Source organism: Haemaphysalis longicornis, unplaced genomic scaffold, assembly GCF_048455015.1.
Source record: "Haemaphysalis longicornis isolate Haplotype H1 unplaced genomic scaffold, Haemaphysalis longicornis Haplotype H1 scaffold_2, whole genome shotgun sequence".
NCBI lineage: Eukaryota > Metazoa > Arthropoda > Arachnida > Ixodida > Ixodidae > Haemaphysalis > Haemaphysalis longicornis.
The window spans coordinates 100783654-100805475 of NW_027526295.1; the positions used below are offsets into that span (position 1 = coordinate 100783654).

The following is a 21822-nucleotide window of genomic DNA, read 5'->3' on the forward strand; positions in this document are numbered from 1 at the left end:
CAGGGCGACAACCGCAATGCCAACATTATGCTTTTTGGCAGTAGCTTTTGGCGATGGCCTCTGATTCCACAAACCAGTACCTGTGCCATCGAATGGGCAGAGCGAGGAACTATCTGTTGAGTAGGCGCTGCTTCATTTGTTTTTTATATCTATAGCTACAAATTGTCACCTTTCTGTCGTTTCTTTTTCGTACTGATATCTTTGTAAGCCTTACGTAGCAATGCTTTGCATGAATTTACCTTACCTCTTGAGCTCATGGTAATATAAGGAAAGCCAGCAATGTCCCTTCAATCTCCCTCGATATGCTGATAAAAACTGTACTTAGAAGGTCACGCCCCACGAATTCGCATTTGGCGGCTACTTCCTCATAGCAAACACAGGAGCAGACAGCGGGATTCAACCGAACACCCATTATTTCACGTTCAAATCTCGTAAATGCTTGGTTGCATTGCGCGGAGGTTTTTCGCCAAGAAGACTGGGGATCCCCATATATTCCGAAAAGTTCATATAACACTCTCAGGGCCTGCCGCGCCTCATTTTTGATGATTGCAAGTTTGGTATGAGACACCTGCTGCTCGCACCTGTTGCTTATGCGAGGCGTTACCATCGTCGTATGCCCCGAAGTGTCCTCAAATTAGAAATACCGTGTTACGGTGCAAGCGATCAGCGTAGCTTACGGGCTTGTGACATGTAAAAGTCTAACACTTATTTCTTTGTGACATCACTTGCGCTCGGAGAAGACTACTTGTGGCAGTTTGAAGCATTTGACGAGGCGACAATGTCCACGGTGAAGAACTAATATCTGGGCAATAAAAAAGCATGGCTAAAACAATATTTATGAAGACCTTCGTATAACCACGAATGCTCAGCACCGCCAGTCCTATTGGCGCTGGACAACCGCCACAACTATATAAAAATGGCCACATTGTACCCGAGGGTGCGCCTTGGTCAGTACCTCGGTCAGTGTCGAGGGTCAGTACCACATCAAGAAATGCAATCATAACCAGAAATAGCCGGGCACAAAGATGAAGCAAGTCACCATCGCTTTAACATTCCAGAAAAAAGGTTTTGGTGGCGCAAAGGTGGTAGTGTGCCTTGGTGTCGCCAAGAGGAGCGATCGCCAGTCGAAGAACCACGATACCGGCGGCACAGTGGAAGATGACAGAAACGCGAGCAAGGCTATTCAGCCAAAGAATACTTCCGATAAGTCTGCGTTCCCGAGAAAGTGAGCGAGAGAGATAAAATGTACCAAAAAAGGAGCGATATTTCGGCAATTTCGTATTGGTGAAGCATCCTGAACGGCATTGTAGTGTACACAGGCACGAGGGAAAGACGACTACTGCACGACGCTGTACTCATAACTGTCAGTATAGCGTTAGTTGTCAGCACAGCATTGTCCTGTCGTCGTCTTTCACCTTTGTCTGTGTCTTCTATGCTAGGTTTCAAGATGCTTAAGAGAGATAGATGCGACAATGCGAACACAAGGGTTGACCAGTCCTGTTGCTGTGGGCAGCCGCCGTCGGCAACTCTCATGATTTTGGACGGAGTCCACGTCCCAACCATGTAAAGGCTGTAGGTTATATAGCATGTTCGACCATATTGTCGTCATATTGGCACCGCTGCCCGCCCCGCTCCGATCGGTGCGATTACGCGTACGCCCTCAATATCAACCTTTAGAAAATTTTGCCTTGTCCCATTTAATGACTGGGGATTTCGCGACCATTTGATACACCCGGAGTCACCTTCAGTAGTGGCATTTTCTAGTTGCCCAGGGGATTTCCCGAAAAAAAGTGATTGCAAAGAGCGCCGATGCAGTGCCGAATGAGACCGAAGATTTTGTGGAGAAAAGCCACAGCTGAACGGGAAGCCTCGGGCAGGGCCAGAATTGGTTTGTTGCTAGAGGTTAGAAGTAAATGCATAGGGCTTGTGGGGAAGTAGCTCGTATTGAAGCGTGGGTTGTGGCAGCAATGCCCAGCGGTGTGACCGTAGCTGGAGACGGAAAACATATGCGAACCCTTGAAAAGGTATTTCCACATCCTTGTCGTAGGGGCTTTTTACCTTTCCTAGGGCTTCCGTGTCGGTAACAGCTTGTGCGTTGTAACTACGTCGTATTCCCTACCTTAAAATGGAGATCAAAAGCCATCACCGACTCCCGAGCAAATCAAAGCATGCAATGTGCACCCGCATGTTTGCGGTTTTTCCCAAGATGACCTGGCTAAGTTATTTGCTTTAGGCCTCTGTCGTGACCTTCAGAGGACGGCAGCTGGGGCAATGACCTCTATTTTAAGATGAACAAGCTCTATCATGGTGCCGTAACCTAGCGCAAGGCCTAGTGTCGGAGATGGAGGGGGTGGCAATGTCGCATCCTCTCACGACGCGTGGTGGGAGACAACTGGGTGCCCTGCAGGCTATGCGGTGACAGTTTGCTTCCTAGAACCCGTGGCATAGTTTAGAATCAACACACTAAGGTTTATTTTTTCCAAATAACTGCGTGAAAAGCATTATTAACATGTCCTTAAATACGTTCTCTTGCTTGTCGGTAACTAAGATTGTGGCATTTCTTTTTGAACGGATCGTCAGCCGCATTAAATGTGGGTTTAATAACTGCGTAAGATTCCGTCGAGAACTGAGCATTTGACAAGAGATCATTTTTTGTAGCGAGATCATTTTCTCTACCAGTGGACTTGGCAAACTGGTCAGACAGCTTCTCTGAGAACTATTCTACTCTTCTCAGTGGATTTCAAAGCAACCCCGAGCATAAACAGTGCACAAAACACTCTGCACCCAGAAAAAACTTCAACAGCGTGCAAGTCAGTGTATGGGTGCGTAACAATCCACGACATCACAAATCCAAAAAGTACTGTGCAAAAATATGGAGTGCATGGTTTTCCTGACCTGATTTGGGTGCTGGGGAAAAATTGTTTTGTGTGCACTTCTAAGCACCAGAACTCTGTGTGGGCTTTACAAGGGCTCCATTATGGTTCTATAAAAGAAATTGAATGTCATCCTACTCATTTTCACCAAATTGGTGAAGTGTTAGTGCACTTAACGCATACTGGAAGCGTCACTTGGTGAACGGTGGACATAAGGAGATTCAGCGTTTGAGAAAACTGAATTGGACAGAAAAACAAAGTGTTCAAAAATAATAAAATTCTCCTCTAAGAGCGTGTGTACCAGCCACATAAAAGATATTAGGTAGGAATTCTAGAAATCATCTCAGTCAACAAAACATGAGGCTGCGATACTGCTAACCTAATTTACTACAGAAGGAATTCCATTGTGGAGGACTCGTCGCACCAAATGTCTTTCAAGCCAAGCGTCCACCACATTCTCAGGACAGAAATGAGAAATAAAGGCGGGGTTGAGTTCCCCCAACCGCAATGCCCTTACTATACCAATATTCTTATAAGGAAAGAAAGATATTACAGCGTAAGCGGTAGCGTTCCCTACAAAGAAATGTGGTAAGCAAAACAAACCCTCCTCTACAATTTCTTTAGTTGCTAACTGGCGCATTACCCGACTACCATTCACCATCGCCTTCATTAGACTTGTTTAACACTGGTGTCCAAGACAACAAGCTCTAACCTGATGATGTTGTCTTCGCTTGCAGGTGAAACACCTTCATATAATAACGGGCATGAGCCACCTTTTGTACTGGTTGATAAACTTCACTTTTGACTTCTTGTTTTACCTGAGTACAGCCCTGTTGGTTTTGCCACCAGTAGCATTTTTCCAACGTGTCCATGTGACCAGTGATGACTTGAGTGAGTGTTTTTAAACAACCGTGCGCACGTTTAGCCCCTGTACATAAACTTTTTCATGATACATTGCCGCTAACCTTGCCGCCATTTTCCGCGATACGTTGATAGAATTATCAGTTACAGTATGCTTTAGACATACCTTGCGAGGCATTAGACGTTCAAACGTGCCTTCTAGCGAAATTCAGTCAACTCGACTGCATCGAAAAATCAAACAATTGCAACCCTCCGAAGAACCTTGTGGACGTACAGGTGCTGCCAAAAATAACTGGAACATGGAAAGTGTGGACGAACCGCATAGGGACGCCGTGTAGCTGCATCAGCGTTGAACCATCGCCTCCTGTATTTTACAATGTCAAACGCACCAGTCCGGACCAGCCAACCAAGCCCTCTCCTTCTACTCCGGCCACTCTCCCCCATTCGCTAGCCTTCCCAGCGCTTTATTCACGTGACTGTTCATCTTGGGCGACGCGTGGTGGAAAGCGGCAACGTTGGCAAAACGTGCTCCACCGTGAGTCTGAGTTTTCTAACGCTGGTGGGAGCGCCCTTCCTTCGGTTATCTCAAACATCGGTTGTCATGGCAATCAGGCACAAGCTGCTCCCGAGTTCAGTTACGGTCGGGTTATCCCGGTTCAGCTCGGGGCCCCACCTTGCGACATATGGGCACAGAAGGCGTACCACTCACTCCCATAGGGAAGTGGGCGATGCGTTTGGCATTGTAAAATACAGGAGGCGAAGGGTAAACGCAAGAAGAACAACACACAAGCGTGCCTGCCAAAGGTGATAACATCTGTACCTCTCAACCCAGTTCTTCTAACCTGGCTTTGAGCATTGTTTGAAACATCCTGGTCTCAGCGATGGCGCTGATAGCAGATACACATCTGGAAGCATTTCTCGCACACTTCCAGCGCACGCGAGCTGCTGGAGAAGCGCCACTATCACTGGGATCTGGTGTGACAATTGTTCTCTGGATATATTTTTTACGTCTGTCTGCTATCAGCATTATTATGATACCAGTATACTGGGAATAGTGCTCGAAAGCAGGTAAGAAGAAGCAGTTCGAGAGGTGCAAATAGGCTATTACCGTCGGCATGCCAGCATGCGTGTTCTGCTCCTTTCAAACAAGTAGAAAAACCAGCTAAAAGACACGAAGGCACAAGTCAAAGAAAGGACATCACGCTTGGTGGGCTAGCAACTAAACATATATTTGAAGGATGATACATCCTACGAGCAACCGACCACTGCGTATGCGCAAAGTTTTCAGCCCAAAAAGACACGCCAGACTCATTGCACCCGCCCTAATCAGCCTTGTAGGAATGTAATCTCTCTATTACTCAAAGCACTAGACGGTACACTGACATAATTTCCCTGTACCTCCTGTCTGATGTATAAGGCTTCAAGCGTCTCTCTCTCCCCTTTCGTTCTACATTTTCCCAGAATAGTTACATTGTCAAAACGTGGCGAACATTTCTGCTTGCTACAGTGAAAGGCGATCTCCTTGAGAGTTGGTCAACGCGCAGCATTCGCGTAGCGGTCAGTTACACATGGCCCCCCTTGGCCGATGAATGCCTTGCCACACGCCAACGGGGCTTTGCAGATCACATGAGTAAGCTTCGTTTTTACTAACTTCGAGTGGGTTGAATCGAATGTCAGTAGAGTCTTCTTAGTCTTAGGGGAGTAAATCCAGCAGACATGGCTGTCGTCTTGAAACTTAGAGTTACATCTGAAAACCGAATGCTGTACTTCTGAGGAAGTTCAAAGTGAAATGCAATGCGTCAGAACACAATTTAAAATGCGTTAAAGTGTATTCGGCAACGTTTTCCAAGCTATCAGAGGTTAAAAGATAAAAAATCATTGACATAAAAATAAAAAATGCAAAGCACTTGGTTATCATTAGCTGAGTCTTCGTGTTTTTTTCGCTGATTTTTCCAAAACGTCATAATGCACCAACTGCCCCAGTAAGTTACGCTCCTGCCCCTTTCAGTTACCGCCGGTACAGCTATACTGCGCTCCGCTGCGATTCGGCAACAGCTCCTGTGTTGCAATTAGTTCTCACTGCACCTGTAAGTGTTAGCCTAGGGGAGAAAAAACTGATTCATTCGCACTTAAATAATGGCATGCTGATGTTACGTAACATTGCGAGGATTTAATAAGGCGGTTAAGCTATGAAGGAATGCCTTGAGGAATCGCTCGATGAGGGATATGTAGGGTCGGCCAAACTGTTAAGGATGCTTTGCCTGTACAAAGAGCATGGAAACAAATATAGTGTTTAGGGTTAGCTCTTTTACACGTCATAGTCAAAAATAAGCATTTCAATGAGACACCTTGCATGGTGCGCCTACATTTTTTGTTTACTTTGTAGCTGCACGGGCTCTATCATCGATCTTAGTGTCAAAGGCTTTGCCTTACAACCGTCATAGCTTGTCTGGAACAGAATGCTTTCTAACGGCTCAAAACGCAGAGGTTTCACGCCGCTTACTGCGTGATGACGCGTTTCCCCGCAATTTTATCAGCACTTGTTGCTTCCTACTGAGCGAACGCTTTTTTTTCTTTCAGAGCTGATCTTCATGCTAAATTTCCTCCTTGGCTATGCGGCTTTGCCCGTCGTGTACATTTGCTCCTTCCTCTTCAGCAAACCGGGCAGTGGTTTTTCATTCTTGGCCATCACAATGTTCACCATTTGTGAGTGCAACCTGCAGCAGCGAACTGCATTCTGTAGCTGTGCGAAACGATATAGCAAAAATGTCCAAATATAGTTATTAGTGATTACGAAGTCAAACATCAAGTATGAAATGTTTTTATTGACGCAGGGAACTCGATTCTCCTCTTTTTCTTGTCAATCGCGGCGCAATTCGGGCAGCGACAGAAAAAGTGGGACCCAATACTGGACTCAAATTCGCCAGACAACTAAGTGGTATCGACAGAAACCGAAAAGTGGGCCCCTTCCCACTACCCATTACAAATATCAAATATTAGTTAAAGCGTTGTCTCTGCCAGAGCGCGGTCATGAGTTTTTTCTTTGTGGTGGATGATGGCACTCGACAAGGAGACCACTGGGCTATGCTTTCTCAACTTCAGCCCAGTTTAGCAGTGGTGATAATTGTAAAAGTTCTGGCATCAACAAATAGCCATTTGTTATAATCCTACCAGATTGTTGTTGGTTCCGCGTACGTTTTTATGTCGTACCATTTTTTAGGTAAAGGCAGTTTTTAAGTTTAAACTACAATGAGTTTTTTTTTTTCGCTGGAATAGAGCTTTTTTGCGGTTGCTTTCACCGGCCTCAACCACAAAGTCCACACTGGTTTCCCTTCACGGCGCAGTGACCTTGCATACCTAAATGCCATTTGAGTTAAAACTGTCACGTTTAATATGCAGGGCTGATAGATATAAAGCGCGTTAGAATTTTGTCCTCGTGACCTGTTAATATTTATAAAATTCTTATGCACGCATGTGCTTTTCATTTCACTCTGATTACAAATAGTATCGCGATTAGAACGCTGCTACTTGGGTTGCTGCTTGCTTTCTTTCTATTCGTTAAAGTCAAAAGGAATACTACCGATTAAGCTTACATTCTCTACATCCGTGCTGAACACTGTGTTTGGAAAGTGTTGTGGAAAACACGTTGCACGTGACCTGTGGGCGGGGCATTTAAACTCGCCGCAACCTTCTAACGGCACCTTTGGACCCATTACCTTTGACAGCCTCTGCAGGCTGCCTTGGAGAGGTGTTCATGGACCACTACACCGACCATGGGAACAGTACCTGGTGGGTGCCAATAATTAAAATGGCACTCAGGGTGTCTTGGATCGTCCCTTCGACGTCGTACTCGCGAGGCATGACAAAAATCATCCAACTTGCCCATGAGAACCGCATCTGCGCGATTGGGGGCACCGAGCTACGCAGCCGCTGCCGCAACAAGGTCGCCCGACACCAGCTGTCGTTGTGGCAGTGCTGCCAGCGTAAGTGTCGTCGCGAATGAATGAATGAATGAATCGGATTTATTAAAACGCAGCAGTGTGAGGAGCAGTATGTTCCTGGGAAGGGGAAGAACGAGCAAGTTATTTATCTGAACTTCACTGCGGGAATATAAGCAGTTCATGGGTGCCTTGATTTTTGTGTGCAGTCCGAAAGTAATAGCCCGGAGCGCACAACTCTGCTTTTTCTGGACCTGCCTTTTGGAGTGCATTGGTGTTGTGGTCCGAGGAAGGATGGGTAACAACATGGTATACATCTTTATGCGGGCGTGCCTGTCACAGGGAGGCAGCCATTTAACATGCTGGGTTTTTCTTCTCGTTTCAAAGGTACGACCAAGCCAGATTAGATTGATTAACGTAAAGTGCATCCCAACAACACGAAGAGCACGTAGGTGCCAGTGTTAGAGTACAGGCATCATCATAGCATGTTGGCTACACTGGGTCTGGTTATATACCACTTTGGTGTAGGCCTTATTAAACATTTCTTCGGGTTTTCGAAGAAAGTTGTTTTCATATGGAGGAAGCCCTGGCGGTTGATTCTTCGAGCTGTTTTGGCTTTATTGTCGAAATAACTGAACGTAAAAATTCCATAAGTCTGAAGCATCAGCACGCTGGAGTTCTGGAGAAAGGAGAGTGGAAGTCGTATGAATCACCCTGGCAAATTCGTGTTCACTCTGATTTATATCGGCTCCAACTATGTACAGGTTGGACAGTCAAACCACCATTCCTCATCATTGCAGTGTTTGGAGTAGTGCTGCCATCCTCTTCGGAGTCTGTTGGTGAGCTGTAAAAGGAGCAGCCCAATCCGAAGGTGGCACTTTTCTTGTTCATAACTTGGTCCAGATGCAACACACGCATACGTATTCTCGCTGTCGTTCTCGCGTTGAACCACAAAAGTATTCAACTTCAACTTCTTCAACTTTATTGAGCATTTCGTACATAGAAATGCGAGGACAAACACAAAAAGCTGCAAAACTGCAGCTAGACGAGGTGTTTGCCCCTTACGGTTGGCGTGGCAGAGTAGAAACAGGAGTTTAATGCTGTATTCGGGTGGTCGCTCTGATACTCCGACTCGGAGTACGCCGATGCGCCGCTTCCCCCAATCCGAGCAAGAGTCACCGCTCTCCAACCGAACGCGTACCCGATCTTGGAGTAGCACGCGACCGTGGCGCCGCGGCGCGGCCAAAAAAAGGCAACGTTGGCCAAGTTCAACAAATTCAACAAATGGCGGCCTCCGTATCGGACGCGTTAGCTCCAAGCCAAAGTTCCCCGACATCAGCCGAGCGCCTGTTATTCGCAATGATTGAAGGTAAGAATAGGTGTGCACAACCTTGCGAACGTATTCCTGCACTTTGAACACTGAAAGTGGTTCGGTGAACAGTTCGGCGAACTTCGCAGCGTAAACGTGCGAGCCGTCGTCGTCTGAGCTGCTGTCCTCCTCGGCGTCGATTTCGAGCTGCAGAAGTAGCGGAGACGGCTCCCCTACACTCAACAGGCGTCTCCGTTTCGACATGATGCGGAGAATAGCACGAGAAGCAAAATCGTGGAAACACTCCCACAACTAACCGCTGTCGAGGCCTCAGCACAGAAAGGGAGGATTCAGCGAACGCCACCGACTGGGCAGGCGAGCGGCGCGGGGCGAGCCAGAGGCGAGCCGCGGCGGCCGGGGTCACGTGTCCCAATCGCCTCCGGATTTCGGCGGCACTCCAACTTCGGAGTCAGAGCAGTCGGAGGTGCTCGGAGTGGAGTACGACGCTCTGAGACGACCAACCGAACATACGTCGAGCGCTCGATTTCGACCACCCGAACACGGAGTCGCTTTTCGGAGTGCTCTAGAGCGCTCTAAAACGACCACCCGAATACAGCATAAAACACAGGAAATAGTCCTAAAGAAATAAATCTCGCCTGAACATGTCGCTAGTACATACAAACATAAAGGAAAGCATTAAAACACACTATAGCGCACATATTGTAAAAGAAACTTAATAAATGATATTGCCGCGAACCATACATTGGGTTTGTTTATTTGTGTTTTGCTTTTACCGCCCGGCTGCGCCGGTCTGCGTTATCTCTGCGCCAAGGGAAGCGCGTGTTCCATTCTTTCTTTCTGTGCCGCATGTGTTATCTGTTGTGATAGGGAGAGCATTCCGATCTTACGTGAACAGCCCAGAATAATCTTCTTGGATCTACTATGTTCTCGATGCGAATCGACGTTTCGAGAACCACGCGCGCCGAAAGATAAAAAGCCTGCAGTGCGGACGCCGGGGCATTCGATTCTGCGACGCTCGCCGACGCACGTACGTCACTTTGTTGACCACTGCTTCGCCGCCTCTGTATTCTTTTCAGTTGTTAGGGGAGCACAAGTTCGCTCCAATAAACTTGTTTCTTTTCCAAACAACTGCTTCGTCCTTGGCTACGTGACATCTGGTGGAGGTGCTGGGTACGCACCCTTCATGCCCACTACAACCTCTGGAAGCCGCCAAGCCAGTCCAACAAGAGCCAGCCTCCGCGTGCAAGATTTACCACCCGAGTTCGGTCTACTACCGGAGAAGACAAAGAAGAAAAACGTCGCAACCAGCACCATGCTCAACCAAGCCAACCCTCCTGTCGTTCTGCAGCAGCCACGGGAACCGCCATCATTCCGAGGAGCCCCCGCAGAAGACCCAGAAGAATGGTTGGAGAAACTGGAGCGCGTCCGGAAATTCAACAGGTGGGACGACGCAGAAACGTTCCGGCACGTTTTCTTTTACTTGGAAGATTCGGCTCGCACTTGGTTCGAGAACCACGAGAGCTCCTTGACAAACTGGGCTCAGTTCAAAAGCGAGTTCACTAAGACCTTCACTACCGTCGTGCGGAAAGAAAGAGCCGCCCTTTTGTTGGAAACGCGCACGCAACACCCCAACGAAGGCGTCGTGATCTTCGTTGAGGAGATGAAGCAGCTATTTCGCCGCGCGGACCCCGAAATGACGGAAGAAAAGAAGTTGCGCTTCTTAATGCGCGGAGTGAAGGAGGAACTGTTTGCTGGACTTGTCCGAAATCCGCCCAAAACCGTCGCCGAATTCGTGACCGAAGCCAGCACCATTGAGAAAGCCCTTGAAATGCGTGCTAAGCAGTATGACCGCAACTTTGTTGGCGCGGCCAATGCGAACGACTTTGGCAGCACGCGGATCCCGGCCGACAGCCTACGCGAGACTATCCGCGAAATAGTGAGAGAGGAGCTGCGGAAACTTCTCCCAACGCCGCCGCAGCCCCAAGTCGCTTCCCTCACCGACGTGATTAGAGAAGAAGTACAACAAGCGTTGGGAACTTCTACGCCATCCGAGGTACCCCGAGAGCCACAAGCTATGACATACTCCGCGGCTGTTCGTCGACCCCGCCCTGCTCCAACACGCCGTCAAGAGGCCCCGCCGTACCGCCGCCCACTGTCACCCGCCCGACCCCCGGTAGCCCGAAACCAGACGCCGAGGAAGACGGACGTATGGCGAACTCCCGATAACCGTCCTCTGTGCTACCACTGCGGAGAGGCCGACCACATTTACCGTCGCTGCCCATACAAAAGACTCGGACTGCGTGGTTTCTCCGTCGACGCACCTCGCCCTCTCCCTGGCCAACGACCACGTGAGATCGACGAGTATCTATCTGAAACCAGCCGTGGCCCAGCGCGTTTCAACCGTTCGCCGTCGCCCTACCCCTACCAATCGCCGAACCGCCGTAGCAACGCTGACTTCGCCCGTGGAAGGTCCCCCAGCCCACGCGGGGGAAACTAAAGGCGGCAACTTCTGGAGGTGAAGTTGCTCTACGGCGAAAAGCTAGAAACCCTCCAACGACGCAAGGACGCGCTGAAGACAGTGATTCACGACATGCCCTCATCCCGACGACCCGACCTAACCCTGACGAGACTCCCGAACACGACGACAGCTACACGGCGCGACGCGTACCCGACCTGACCGAGACGTCCGTTGAGAAGACGACGACAACGACGATGCACAGTGCCCGACCATCAACACGTACAAGCAGAGATACGACGCCCCGACGAACCCGGAACTCGAGGACGACTGCATCTGACGTCAAGGTGTCCATCGACGGCTTTGACGTAGTCGCCCTCGTAGACACGGGAGCTGACTATTCGGTAATGAGCGGACCATTTGCGTCTAAACTGAAGAAAGTTATGACCAGATGGGACGGTCCGCACATACGCACAGCAGGAGGCCACCTCGTGACGCCAAGTGGAACGTGCACATCGCGCGTCACCATAGACGGCACAACGTACCCTGCGGCGTTCGTCGTTCTGCCTAACTGCTCCCGCGACGTGATTCTCGGAATGGACTTTTTGACGGACAACGGCGCAATAATTGATCTGCAGACCAAGTCGATAACATTTTCCTCCAATCACTCCACGACGCCGCAGCCGAACCCCGATCACCGTGCTGCTGTCAGGATCGCCGACGATCACATCACCCTGCCACCCCGCGCAAGCTTGATAATCGCCGTCTACTGTGAGGATGCTGCTTCTGACATCGACGCTATCGTAGAGAGTGATCGAAGGTTGCTTCTCGACCGCGGTGTCTCCGTCGCAAGAGGCATTGCGCACTTTAAGCAACGCCAATCTCACGTTTTGGTCACTAATTTCACCGAAGAGTACCAGCATTTAAATAAGGGAGCTGCAATTGCGTTCCTCGAAGAAACACAAGAAGCAAGTGATGTGATCGCAGTCGCCGACTTTGAACGCACACCCGTAGAAACATTCAAGCTCCCGCAGCCCTTCGACGTGAATCCGGCGCTAGCACAAGAACAACGGAACAAATTATTGGCTTTGCTACGTCGCTATAGCGAATGTTTTTCGTCGAGCACAAAACTACGTCAGACCCCTCTAGCGAAGCACCGAATAATAACCGAAGATGGAGCCCGACCTACCCGACAGTCACCGTACCGCGTCTCTTCACACGAACGGGAAGCCATCCGGACTCAAGTCGACGACATGCTCAGCGACGACATTATACAGCCATCGAAAAGCCCCTGGGCTGCGCCCGTCGTACTCGTAAAGAAAAAAGACGGCACATTAAGGTTTTGTGTTGACTACCGGCGACTGAACAAAATCACAAAAAAGGACGTGTACCCCCTCCCCCGAATTGACGACGCCCTCGACCACCTCTGCCACGCGAAGTACTTTTCATCGATGGACCTGAAGACCGGCTACTGGCAAATTGAAGTGGACGAGAGAGACCGAGAGAAGACTGCATTTATAACCCCAGACGGCCTATACGAGTTCAAGGTGATGCCGTTTGGGCTGTGCATCGCACCAGCGACGTTTCAAAGAGTCATGGACACTGTGCTAGCTGGCCTTAAGTGGCACACCTGCCTCGTATACCTCGACGACGTAGTGGTATTCGCCCGGACTTTCGACGAACACCTTGCAAGGTTGGAGTCTGTACTCGAGGCCATTCGTACGTCGGGGTTGACGCTGAAGCCTGAAAAGTGCCGTTTTGCATACGAGGAACTCAAGTTCTTGGGCCACGTCGTCAACGCCGCGGGAGTCCTACCTGACCCGGCAAAAACTTCAGCTATCGCGAACTTCCCTAGGCCGAAAGACAAGAAGGGCGTGCGAAGATTTCTCGGGCTGTGCGCATACTACCGGCGCTTCGTCGCAAACTTCGCACGCATTGCAGAGCCACTCACGCGCTTGACGAAAGACTGCACCCCTTTCAGCTGGGAAAACGACCAAGAAAAAGCATTCTGCGAGCTGCAAAAACGCCTGCAAAGCCCGCCCGTGCTCGCTCATTTCGACGAAAATGCCGAAACGGAAATGCACACGGACGCCAGTGATATAGGCTTGGGTGCCGTCCTTGTCCAAAAGCAAAGCGGCTGCGAAAGGGTAATCGCCTATGCCAGCCGTGGTCTGTCGAAGGAGGAGAAAAACTATTCTGCCTCTGAGAAAGAGTGCCTGGCTATTATATGGGCGATTTCAAAATTTCGCCCATACGTGTATGGAAGGCCATTCAAGGTTGTAACAGACCACCATGCGCTGTGTTGGCTCGCCAATTTGAAGGACCCCTCTGGCCGTCTTGGGCGGTGGAGCTTGCGCCTGCAGGAGTTCGACGTTACAGTCGTTTATAAATCCGGCAGGAAACACTCCGACGCCGACTGCCTGTCCCGCGCCCCCGTCGACCCACCACCACAAGACTCTGATGAAGACAGCGCGTTCTTCGGGATCGTGACGGAGAGCGACCTAGCCGCCCAGCAGCGTGCCGACCCCGACTTACGCGTCATAATCGAGTACCTCGAGGGATGCAACGTTGCCGTTCCTAGGGCCTTCAAGCGCAGCTTACCAGCATTCAGCCTGAGAAACTCCGTCCTCGTGAAGAAGAATTTCAGCCCCGGAACAAGAGCGAATTACCTTCTCGTCATCCCCGCGGACCTTCGTGACGAAATTTTGGAAGCGTGCCACGACGACCCGTCTTCCGGACATCTCGGCACAGCCCGCACTATTGGAAAAATCAAGGCGAGGTACTACTGGCCCGGCCTTACCTCTGACGTCACCCACTACGTCCGGAGCTGCCGTGACTGCCAGCGACGAAAAACGCCGCCGACAAGACCCGCCGGACTTCTGCAACCGATCGCCGTCCCATGGAGACCATTTCAACAGATTGGAATGGACCTTTTAGGCCCGTTCCCTACGTCACGATCACAGAACAAGTGGATTGTCGTAGCGACAGACTACATGACGCGCTACGCAGAGACCGCCGCTCTTCCGAGGGGGACTGCACAAGAAGTGGCGAAGTTCTTTATAAGCCAAGTTGTGCTGCGACATGGAGCCCCGGAAGTCCTAATCACCGACCGCGGAACGGCATTTACTGCGGAGCTGATGCAAGGAGTATTACGCTACAGCAACACGGATCACCGAAGAACGACGGCGTACCACCCCCAAACGAACGGACTAACAGAACGTCTGAACAAGACAATCGCAGATATGCTGTCAATGTACGTTGACGTTGAACATAAGACTTGGGACGAAGTGCTCCCGTATGTCACGTTTGCGTACAACACGGCTATCCAGGAGACGACGCAGCTGACGCCGTTCGAGCTTGTCTACGGTAGAAGGCCGACTACGATGCTCGACGCCATGCTCCCGCACGTAGAAGACGACGATCTCAACGCCGACGTCCACGAATATGTTCAACGTGCGGAGGAGGCCCGCCAGCTCGCTCGAGTTCGTATAACGGACCAGCAGCTGGTGGATGCGGGCCGCTACAACCTCCGACGCCGAGACGCCGAGTACCAACCAGGGGATCGTGTGTGGGTTTGGACTCCCATCCGACGACGCGGACTCAGTGAGAAGCTCCTGCGACGCTATTTCGGACCGTACCAGATTCTACGACGTGTTGGCCAACTTACCTACGAAGTGATCCCTGATGGTGACTCCGGCACATCACGACAACGCAGGCGGCCTGAAGTCGTCCACGTGGTTCGCCTAAAACCTTTCTACGGACGATGACAAACTTTTATTTTCATTGGTTCGGACTGTCGCTTATGTTAGCATCGGGTCGATGCACTCTTAGAGGGGGGGTAATGCCGCGAACCATACATTGGGTTTGTTTATTTGTGTTTTGCTTTTACCGCCCGGTTGCGCCGGTCTGCGTTATCTCTGCGCCAAGGGAAGCGCGTGTTCCATTCTTTCTTTCTGAGCCGCATGTGTTATCTGTTGTGATAGGGAGAGCATTCCGATCTTACGTGAACAGCCCAGAATAATCTTCTTGGATCTACTATGTTCTCGATGCGAATCGACGTTTCGAGAACCACGCGCGCCGAAAGATAAAAAGCCTGCAGTGCGGACGCCGGGGCATTCGATTCTGCGACGCTCGCCGACGCACGTACGTCACTTTGTTGACCACTGCTTCGCCGCCTCTGTATTCTTTTCAGTTGTTAGGGGAGCACAAGTTCGCTCCAATAAACTTGTTTCTTTTCCAAACAACTGCTTCGTCCTTGGCTACGTGACAATATACATACACGCATATAGACACTCATAGATACATACATACATACATATAAAGGTTACATAACAAAATGGGGTACACAGGTACATAAAAAGAGAAATACTGGATATGTACGGAACCTGTGTACACACAAACAAAGAAAAAGACTAAACTTGAAGAAAAGTCCATGTTATATACAGGTATGTATACACTCATCATTATCTGCACTGCATGTATCCACTACAAGTATCCACATAAATACACACAATATTGACAAAAGCAGTGTACGGTATTTTTTAGATGGTCCAGTGTGCAGGGAATGAAGGCACTGCCACTAAAACCATTGAAAAGTACTAAAAGTAATTTTGGCCAAACCCAGGTCACCACGAGAGACAACGCTTGATATATTTTCAGTTAAAATGTTCTATGTTCAGCAGTAAACGTTTCTTTAAATCTCGCTTACAAATTGTATTTACAGCTATGCCACTTTCGGCTAGGTTATTTAAAAGGCGGGCAATTCGGAATTGCAACCTATCATCGCCATAATTCGTTCTCGAAAAGGGCGCGAACCATGAGCTCCTTCCCCTTATTTCGTACGGTACGTCCAAAGGTTTTCTTAAACTACATAGACTTAGATAAGCTTCACCGTTGTGTTGCAAGCTAATTTTATAGTGTGTTAGAAGATTAAAGTTGTAGATACATTGGACAGGAAGCAGATTATACTGAAGAAACAGTTCGTTAGTGTGTGAGTCATACGGTACAGTTGCGATATGTCGAATGGCCTTTTTCTGAAATAAATGCAGCTTGTTAATATTTTTTGCGGAAGTGGTTAACCATACGAGGCTGCAGTAGTTGATGTGAGCTGTGAATATAGCATGATAAAGAATAAGTTTAATATTTGATGGAACCACATGCCGTAACCTACAAAGCACCCCACACGCTCGAGATAAATTAGTGCAGACGTGATCGACATGAGCATCCCATTTTAAATGCTCATTAAAAACAACGCCTAATTTTTTTATTTCACTAACGATACAAATCTTTTCAGATCCGATATACAAACCAAGGTTTCTGTCAACAGATCTTTGAGCTGGTGGAAATAACACTGCTTTAGTTTTCTTGGTATTTATTTCTAACGAGTTCGCTTTAGTCCATTTGTGAAGCTTTTGGAGGGTTATATTTGCTAAATGCGAAAGCTGAGTAGTATCACACGATTGAAAGAAAATGCTGGTATCATCTGCGTAAATAATAAATTGTGCAATTTCAGTGATTTCTACGATATCATTGATATAAATATTGAACAGAATTGGCCCTAGAAGACTGCCTTGCGGAACTCTAGCCCTTACTTCTTGTGAAGCAGAGTGGTGGTCCTTTATTGCCACGACCTGTTGCCGGTTACTTAAATACGATTGCAAAAGAGTAAAAGGACGCCCCCGGAATCCATAATGTTGTAATTTTTCAAGCAATGTTAAATGACTAATTCTATCAAATGCTTTGGAAAAGTCTATAAATATACCTAATGTTACCTTCTTTTCTTCAAATCCCTGGAATATTAATTCTTTTTGCGTTAGTAAAGCTAATTCCGTTGATATATGTTTACGAAAGCCGAACTGTTTTGATGATATAATAGAGTGTTTGTCACAGAAGGACACAAGGCGTTTCGCGATTACTTTTTCTAACCCTTTTGAAATAACTGGAAGTACAGAAACCGGTCTATAATTGGAAAAATTGTTTTTGTCCCCGGATTTAAACAGCAGTGTCACCTTAGCTTGATGCATCTTTTTTGGAAAAACACCAGTAGTAAGGCATAAGCTAAATATATGGCTAAGCGGCGATACAAGAAGATCCAGTACAAACTTAATAGGCAGAATCTGAAGCCCATCGATGTCTATGGCTTTGCTATTTTTTAGTGACAAGAAAATCGACCATATTTCCTGAGGCGTTACCGGAGAAAGCTCTCACAGTGAAAAGCTCATAGCGTGTTCATTGTGGGAGCATTGCACAAGATTGGTTAAATAGTGATTAAACTTGGTAGCCAGTTCCTGACCTTTGAGAGGTTTATTATCTACTGTCAGTTCAAAGTATTCGTTACGTGGGGTAAGGGGGTGCAAAAGTTTATTCAATTCCCGCCACATGACATCCCGCCGGGAGGAAGCCTCAGAAAACACATGTTCGAAGTACGTTTTTTTAGTATAGCGCAAGAACTTTGTCACAAAGTTTCGGTATTTTTTAAAGGCTACAAAATCGTCCCTATTCTTTGTTTTTACAAACTTACGGAACAATAAATCTTTTTTACGGATCATCTTCAGACATTCGTCTGTAATCCATGGTTTCCTTATATTCTTATTTTTCTTGACCATCTTAAGAGGAAAATACTTTTTATATGCATCTTTCAATGATCCCAGAAAAGTATCGTAGGCATCATCTGCAGTGGTGCACTGAAGTAAAGGGTTCCACCAAATAGAGTGAATTTTCTGACGAAAAGTAGTAAAATTATTCTGATTAATATCGTGAAAAGCGAAAGATTCGGGGCATTGCTTACATCTTAGCACATCTGTGTGCTTTGAGAACATATATATAGGTAAATGATCACCTATATGTACACCAATCATACCGGACATGGTACTGCTACCTGAATCACTGGTTATAAATACATTAATAAGACTTTGGGAAAGACGGCCAATACGAGCCGGTTCTTTGATCACGTTCATGCAGCCGAAAGAACCCAGAAGGAGCTCTAGAGCACGCGAATGTGCGCTCGCCTGTAATAGGTTAATATTAAAGTCCCCACCAATAGTTATTTGTAAACCATACGACGAAACAAAATTGAGAAGGTCTTCTAAAAATGCGAAAAAATTTTCGATTTTTCCATCGGGGGGGAGGGGGGGGGCGGTAAATAACAAAAATAGCATTTTCACACCACATCGTTAAAGCTTCATAATCTGCCGTAACTGTCGAAAATTCGTTCATTATACTACAAGAAAGCTGTGTAGACACGAGCTGTAACACACTCCCACCTCGTCGGTGGGACCGATTTAGAAAGAACGTGTTGAAGCCCGAAAGGCGCAGCACTTCTGTGTCACTCGTATACCAGGTTTCCGTTATCATGACAACGTCGAACTTGAAACAAAATTGATCAAAAAGCACTGTCAATAAATCGTGTTTGTTTTCATGGATTGTGCATCGCAATGAAAAAAGGTTAGATAGCCGTTTTCCTTCGGACAACTGATATCTTTTGGGGCGGTCATTGATAAAAGACTAACTGTCGGATGTAACCGTGTACGAGCATCTGTTTATTCAATCTTTTCTTAGTCCCTCTTGCACACTATCCGGACGATGGGAGATGCTTCCGCTTTCCTGGCGAACACCTTGCCTCCGTTTGCCCAAGCAAATCACGAGTTCATTTCCTTCTTTCTTGCGATAGTCATCCCAAGCAATCCTGTCTAATGAGATAAGCCGGCCCTTCCTTTCTAATTATATGGACGATTTCCAATGGGCGATGTGAATTTCAGCGCCAGCTGTGCGGCGCGGCGTTTGGTGCCATTTCTGCGTTTTGTGTCCGTTTTGCGGAGCCCCACAATACGCACAAAAGACTAAAGGGTGATTAGTTCGCGCCTTCATGTATGTGGCGTGCTTTTTTTTTCACCGTCCATGCTTTGTACAGCCGAAGCCACGCAAAGTATTGCACACTATGTGTAATAACTCACTAGTCGAGCACCTTATCCATGTGCGTCCTTTATTGCCATTCGTCTTTGGTAGGTTTTTCTCAGCTCGTTCCGCCATATATTGTATTTTATTTTGCTAAATATATAATAACCTATGTTTAACACACCGACATCAGGTGTAGTGAGTGGTGCAAGAGAACTAACTCGTGTGCTTGCTCACAGGAAGGCGAACTTTCTTTGCTTTTGAGGTGCGGTTTTGTTTTTTGATGTTGGAAGTCACATTTTGTTTTTCTTAAATAGAACAACCATGGGCCGCATCAATCTCAATTATCTGTGTTCGCAATTTTCCGTATCCAAATGTATTGTGTTTCAACGGACGGAGCCCTGAGCTTCGCCAAAATGTCAGGAAGGGAATTATTTGGGCAGCAGCTACGGGTGAGCTGATCGGACGCAAAAGGCGACGCAATTCAACGCAGTGGTTCCCTTCGCGCCTCTGGTCTCCTTTTATTTGATACAATAAACATCCTACGTGTTGGGACATGTCTGCAGTGTGGCGTGATGTTCCCTGCCGTATTTCAAAGCTAACGGCATGCCATCTTTGCTGGAAGGAAAACAGCGCAATTCCTAACTTATCGCTGGATTTCGTCTCAACTTGCACAGCAAAATGGTTGTTGGCCTGGGCCACACTGCATGTGTGCTGTTCCTCGTGTACCCTCCGAAGAGTTTGCCGTTCGTTTCATGTAGTGAAAAGACCATAAAAACTAACTTGTAGGTAAAGCTTCAGTTTTTGCCCTAAGCTATCGAAGCTTAATATCTGTCAAAAATCAGTGTGAAGGCGCGCGTGGCCTAACTATACGAAACTATCGTGTATAAATTTACTTGCCTGAACTTGTGCGTTACCAGAGTAGGCAGGCGCACTTGAAATGAACATTCGTAAGGAATTCCATGCAATGGCAGTGGTGGCACTAGGCCTATTCCAAGAATAATAGCGAGAGTTGCCGAAATTGGGTTATTGCAAACTATTAAAGTTAAAGAGAGCCCCACAGGCTGGTAGTGCAGACACCTACATTCATTAGGGTGCCAGCATGTGCATGTGGCTTGTTCTTGTGCAGAAGTGGATGCCGAAATCCCCGTCCAGTACGCCATCCGTCCTCTCGACGTGCATCCGTACTCGGCCTTCTACGAAGTTTTAAGCCTGTCCATCGAGGGTGTGGTGGCCTTCGCCATTCTTTTGATTATCGAGTCGATGCTTCCCAGGATCTCACGGTACCGGAGCCAGCCACCAAATAAGGACTACGACGGCATTCCTGAGAAGACATCGCCCACTGCGAATGCACTCAAGGGGCCAGCAAAGGCACGGTGTTCACACTTTTCTCGCCTTCACAATCATAACTGTTGGTATTTCATTTATGTGTAAATTGGGGGGCCACGCAGAGTAATTACTTAGGGAGAGCAACATTAGTGTCTATACAAGGGGCAGCGAAATAAAAAAGTTATACCATTTGTATTTTGGTAAACCGCATGTACTTGTTTTACGTCTATCACTTGTTATAGTGCATTGGACATTCGTTGCAAGTGATACATAGCATCGCTGTCCAGTCCGAAGCGTAGACTGGAACTCGTTTTTTTTACCCGGCACAAAATCATGCGATAGACAGCCGGTTGTGTTATAAATTTTTCTACTGCTTTACGATCGCTTCAATTCGTGTTCGAACTTACAAAACAAACACCGTGGTAGTTCGCCTTCAGAACCTCATTTTTCGGAACACAGTTGCCGCCTAAATACTATTACGTTATGGCTATTGGTTTTCAGATGAAATGCGACACCGAAGTGCTTTTGGAGGAAAAGCTTGTTGGAGACCTTGTGGCCGGCGTGTCACCACCCTCAAGCCAACGGACCTTGTTGATGGTCGACCATCTGTACAAAGCCTACCGACAGCACAAATACCACCCAGTCCTTCAGGTAAGCGGCTGACGAACCCAAATTGTTGTACACCACCCTTGTTTCACCACTTCTTGGCAAGGGAGGCGATAGCTTGCATGTCAGGACTAGGACAAACATTGCTAAGACAGCTACGACACATGTTCGAGCAGTGACTGCACTGCTCGAATTAAGCAGATTTATTTGAGCGCGCACCTTGTATTCTCAGGGCTCCACACTCTTTAAGACGATGGTTGCTGCGGATTGGCTGAACCAGTGTGCAGCATATCTGCAGCCACCATCGTCTGAGAGGTGGGGAACCCAATGAGTAAGAGGTGTCTCCTCAATTAACAAACTGTTGCCTGGATTCTGGATGTACCGATTAATGGTCTTTTGCTCTGACAAAACCAATACCGCATGGGTTCTGCTAACTGTATGCAGTGAAGTACTGTTGAGACGAACTCCGTTAAGACAAATTCTCCCTTATGCCGAACAACGTGGGAACAGTAGTCTCGTTTGCCACCGACCCAATGC

At 47.8% G+C, this 21822-nt stretch overlaps 1 protein-coding gene across 1 annotated transcript in view; it reads left to right on the top strand.

The window, feature by feature from the left end:
* The first annotated feature begins 6427 nt into the window (after window positions 1-6427).
* LOC144168192 (phospholipid-transporting ATPase ABCA3-like) overlaps window positions 6428-21822 on the top strand; it is a 45560-nt gene continuing 30165 nt past the window's right edge. Inside the window, exons 1-4 of the mRNA XM_077697227.1 lie at window positions 6428-6440; window positions 7469-7717; window positions 20480-20721; window positions 21181-21330. Of these exons, the coding sequence (XP_077553353.1) occupies window positions 6428-6440; window positions 7469-7717; window positions 20480-20721; window positions 21181-21330 (654 nt within the window). The remainder of the gene's footprint in view (window positions 6441-7468; window positions 7718-20479; window positions 20722-21180; window positions 21331-21822) is intronic.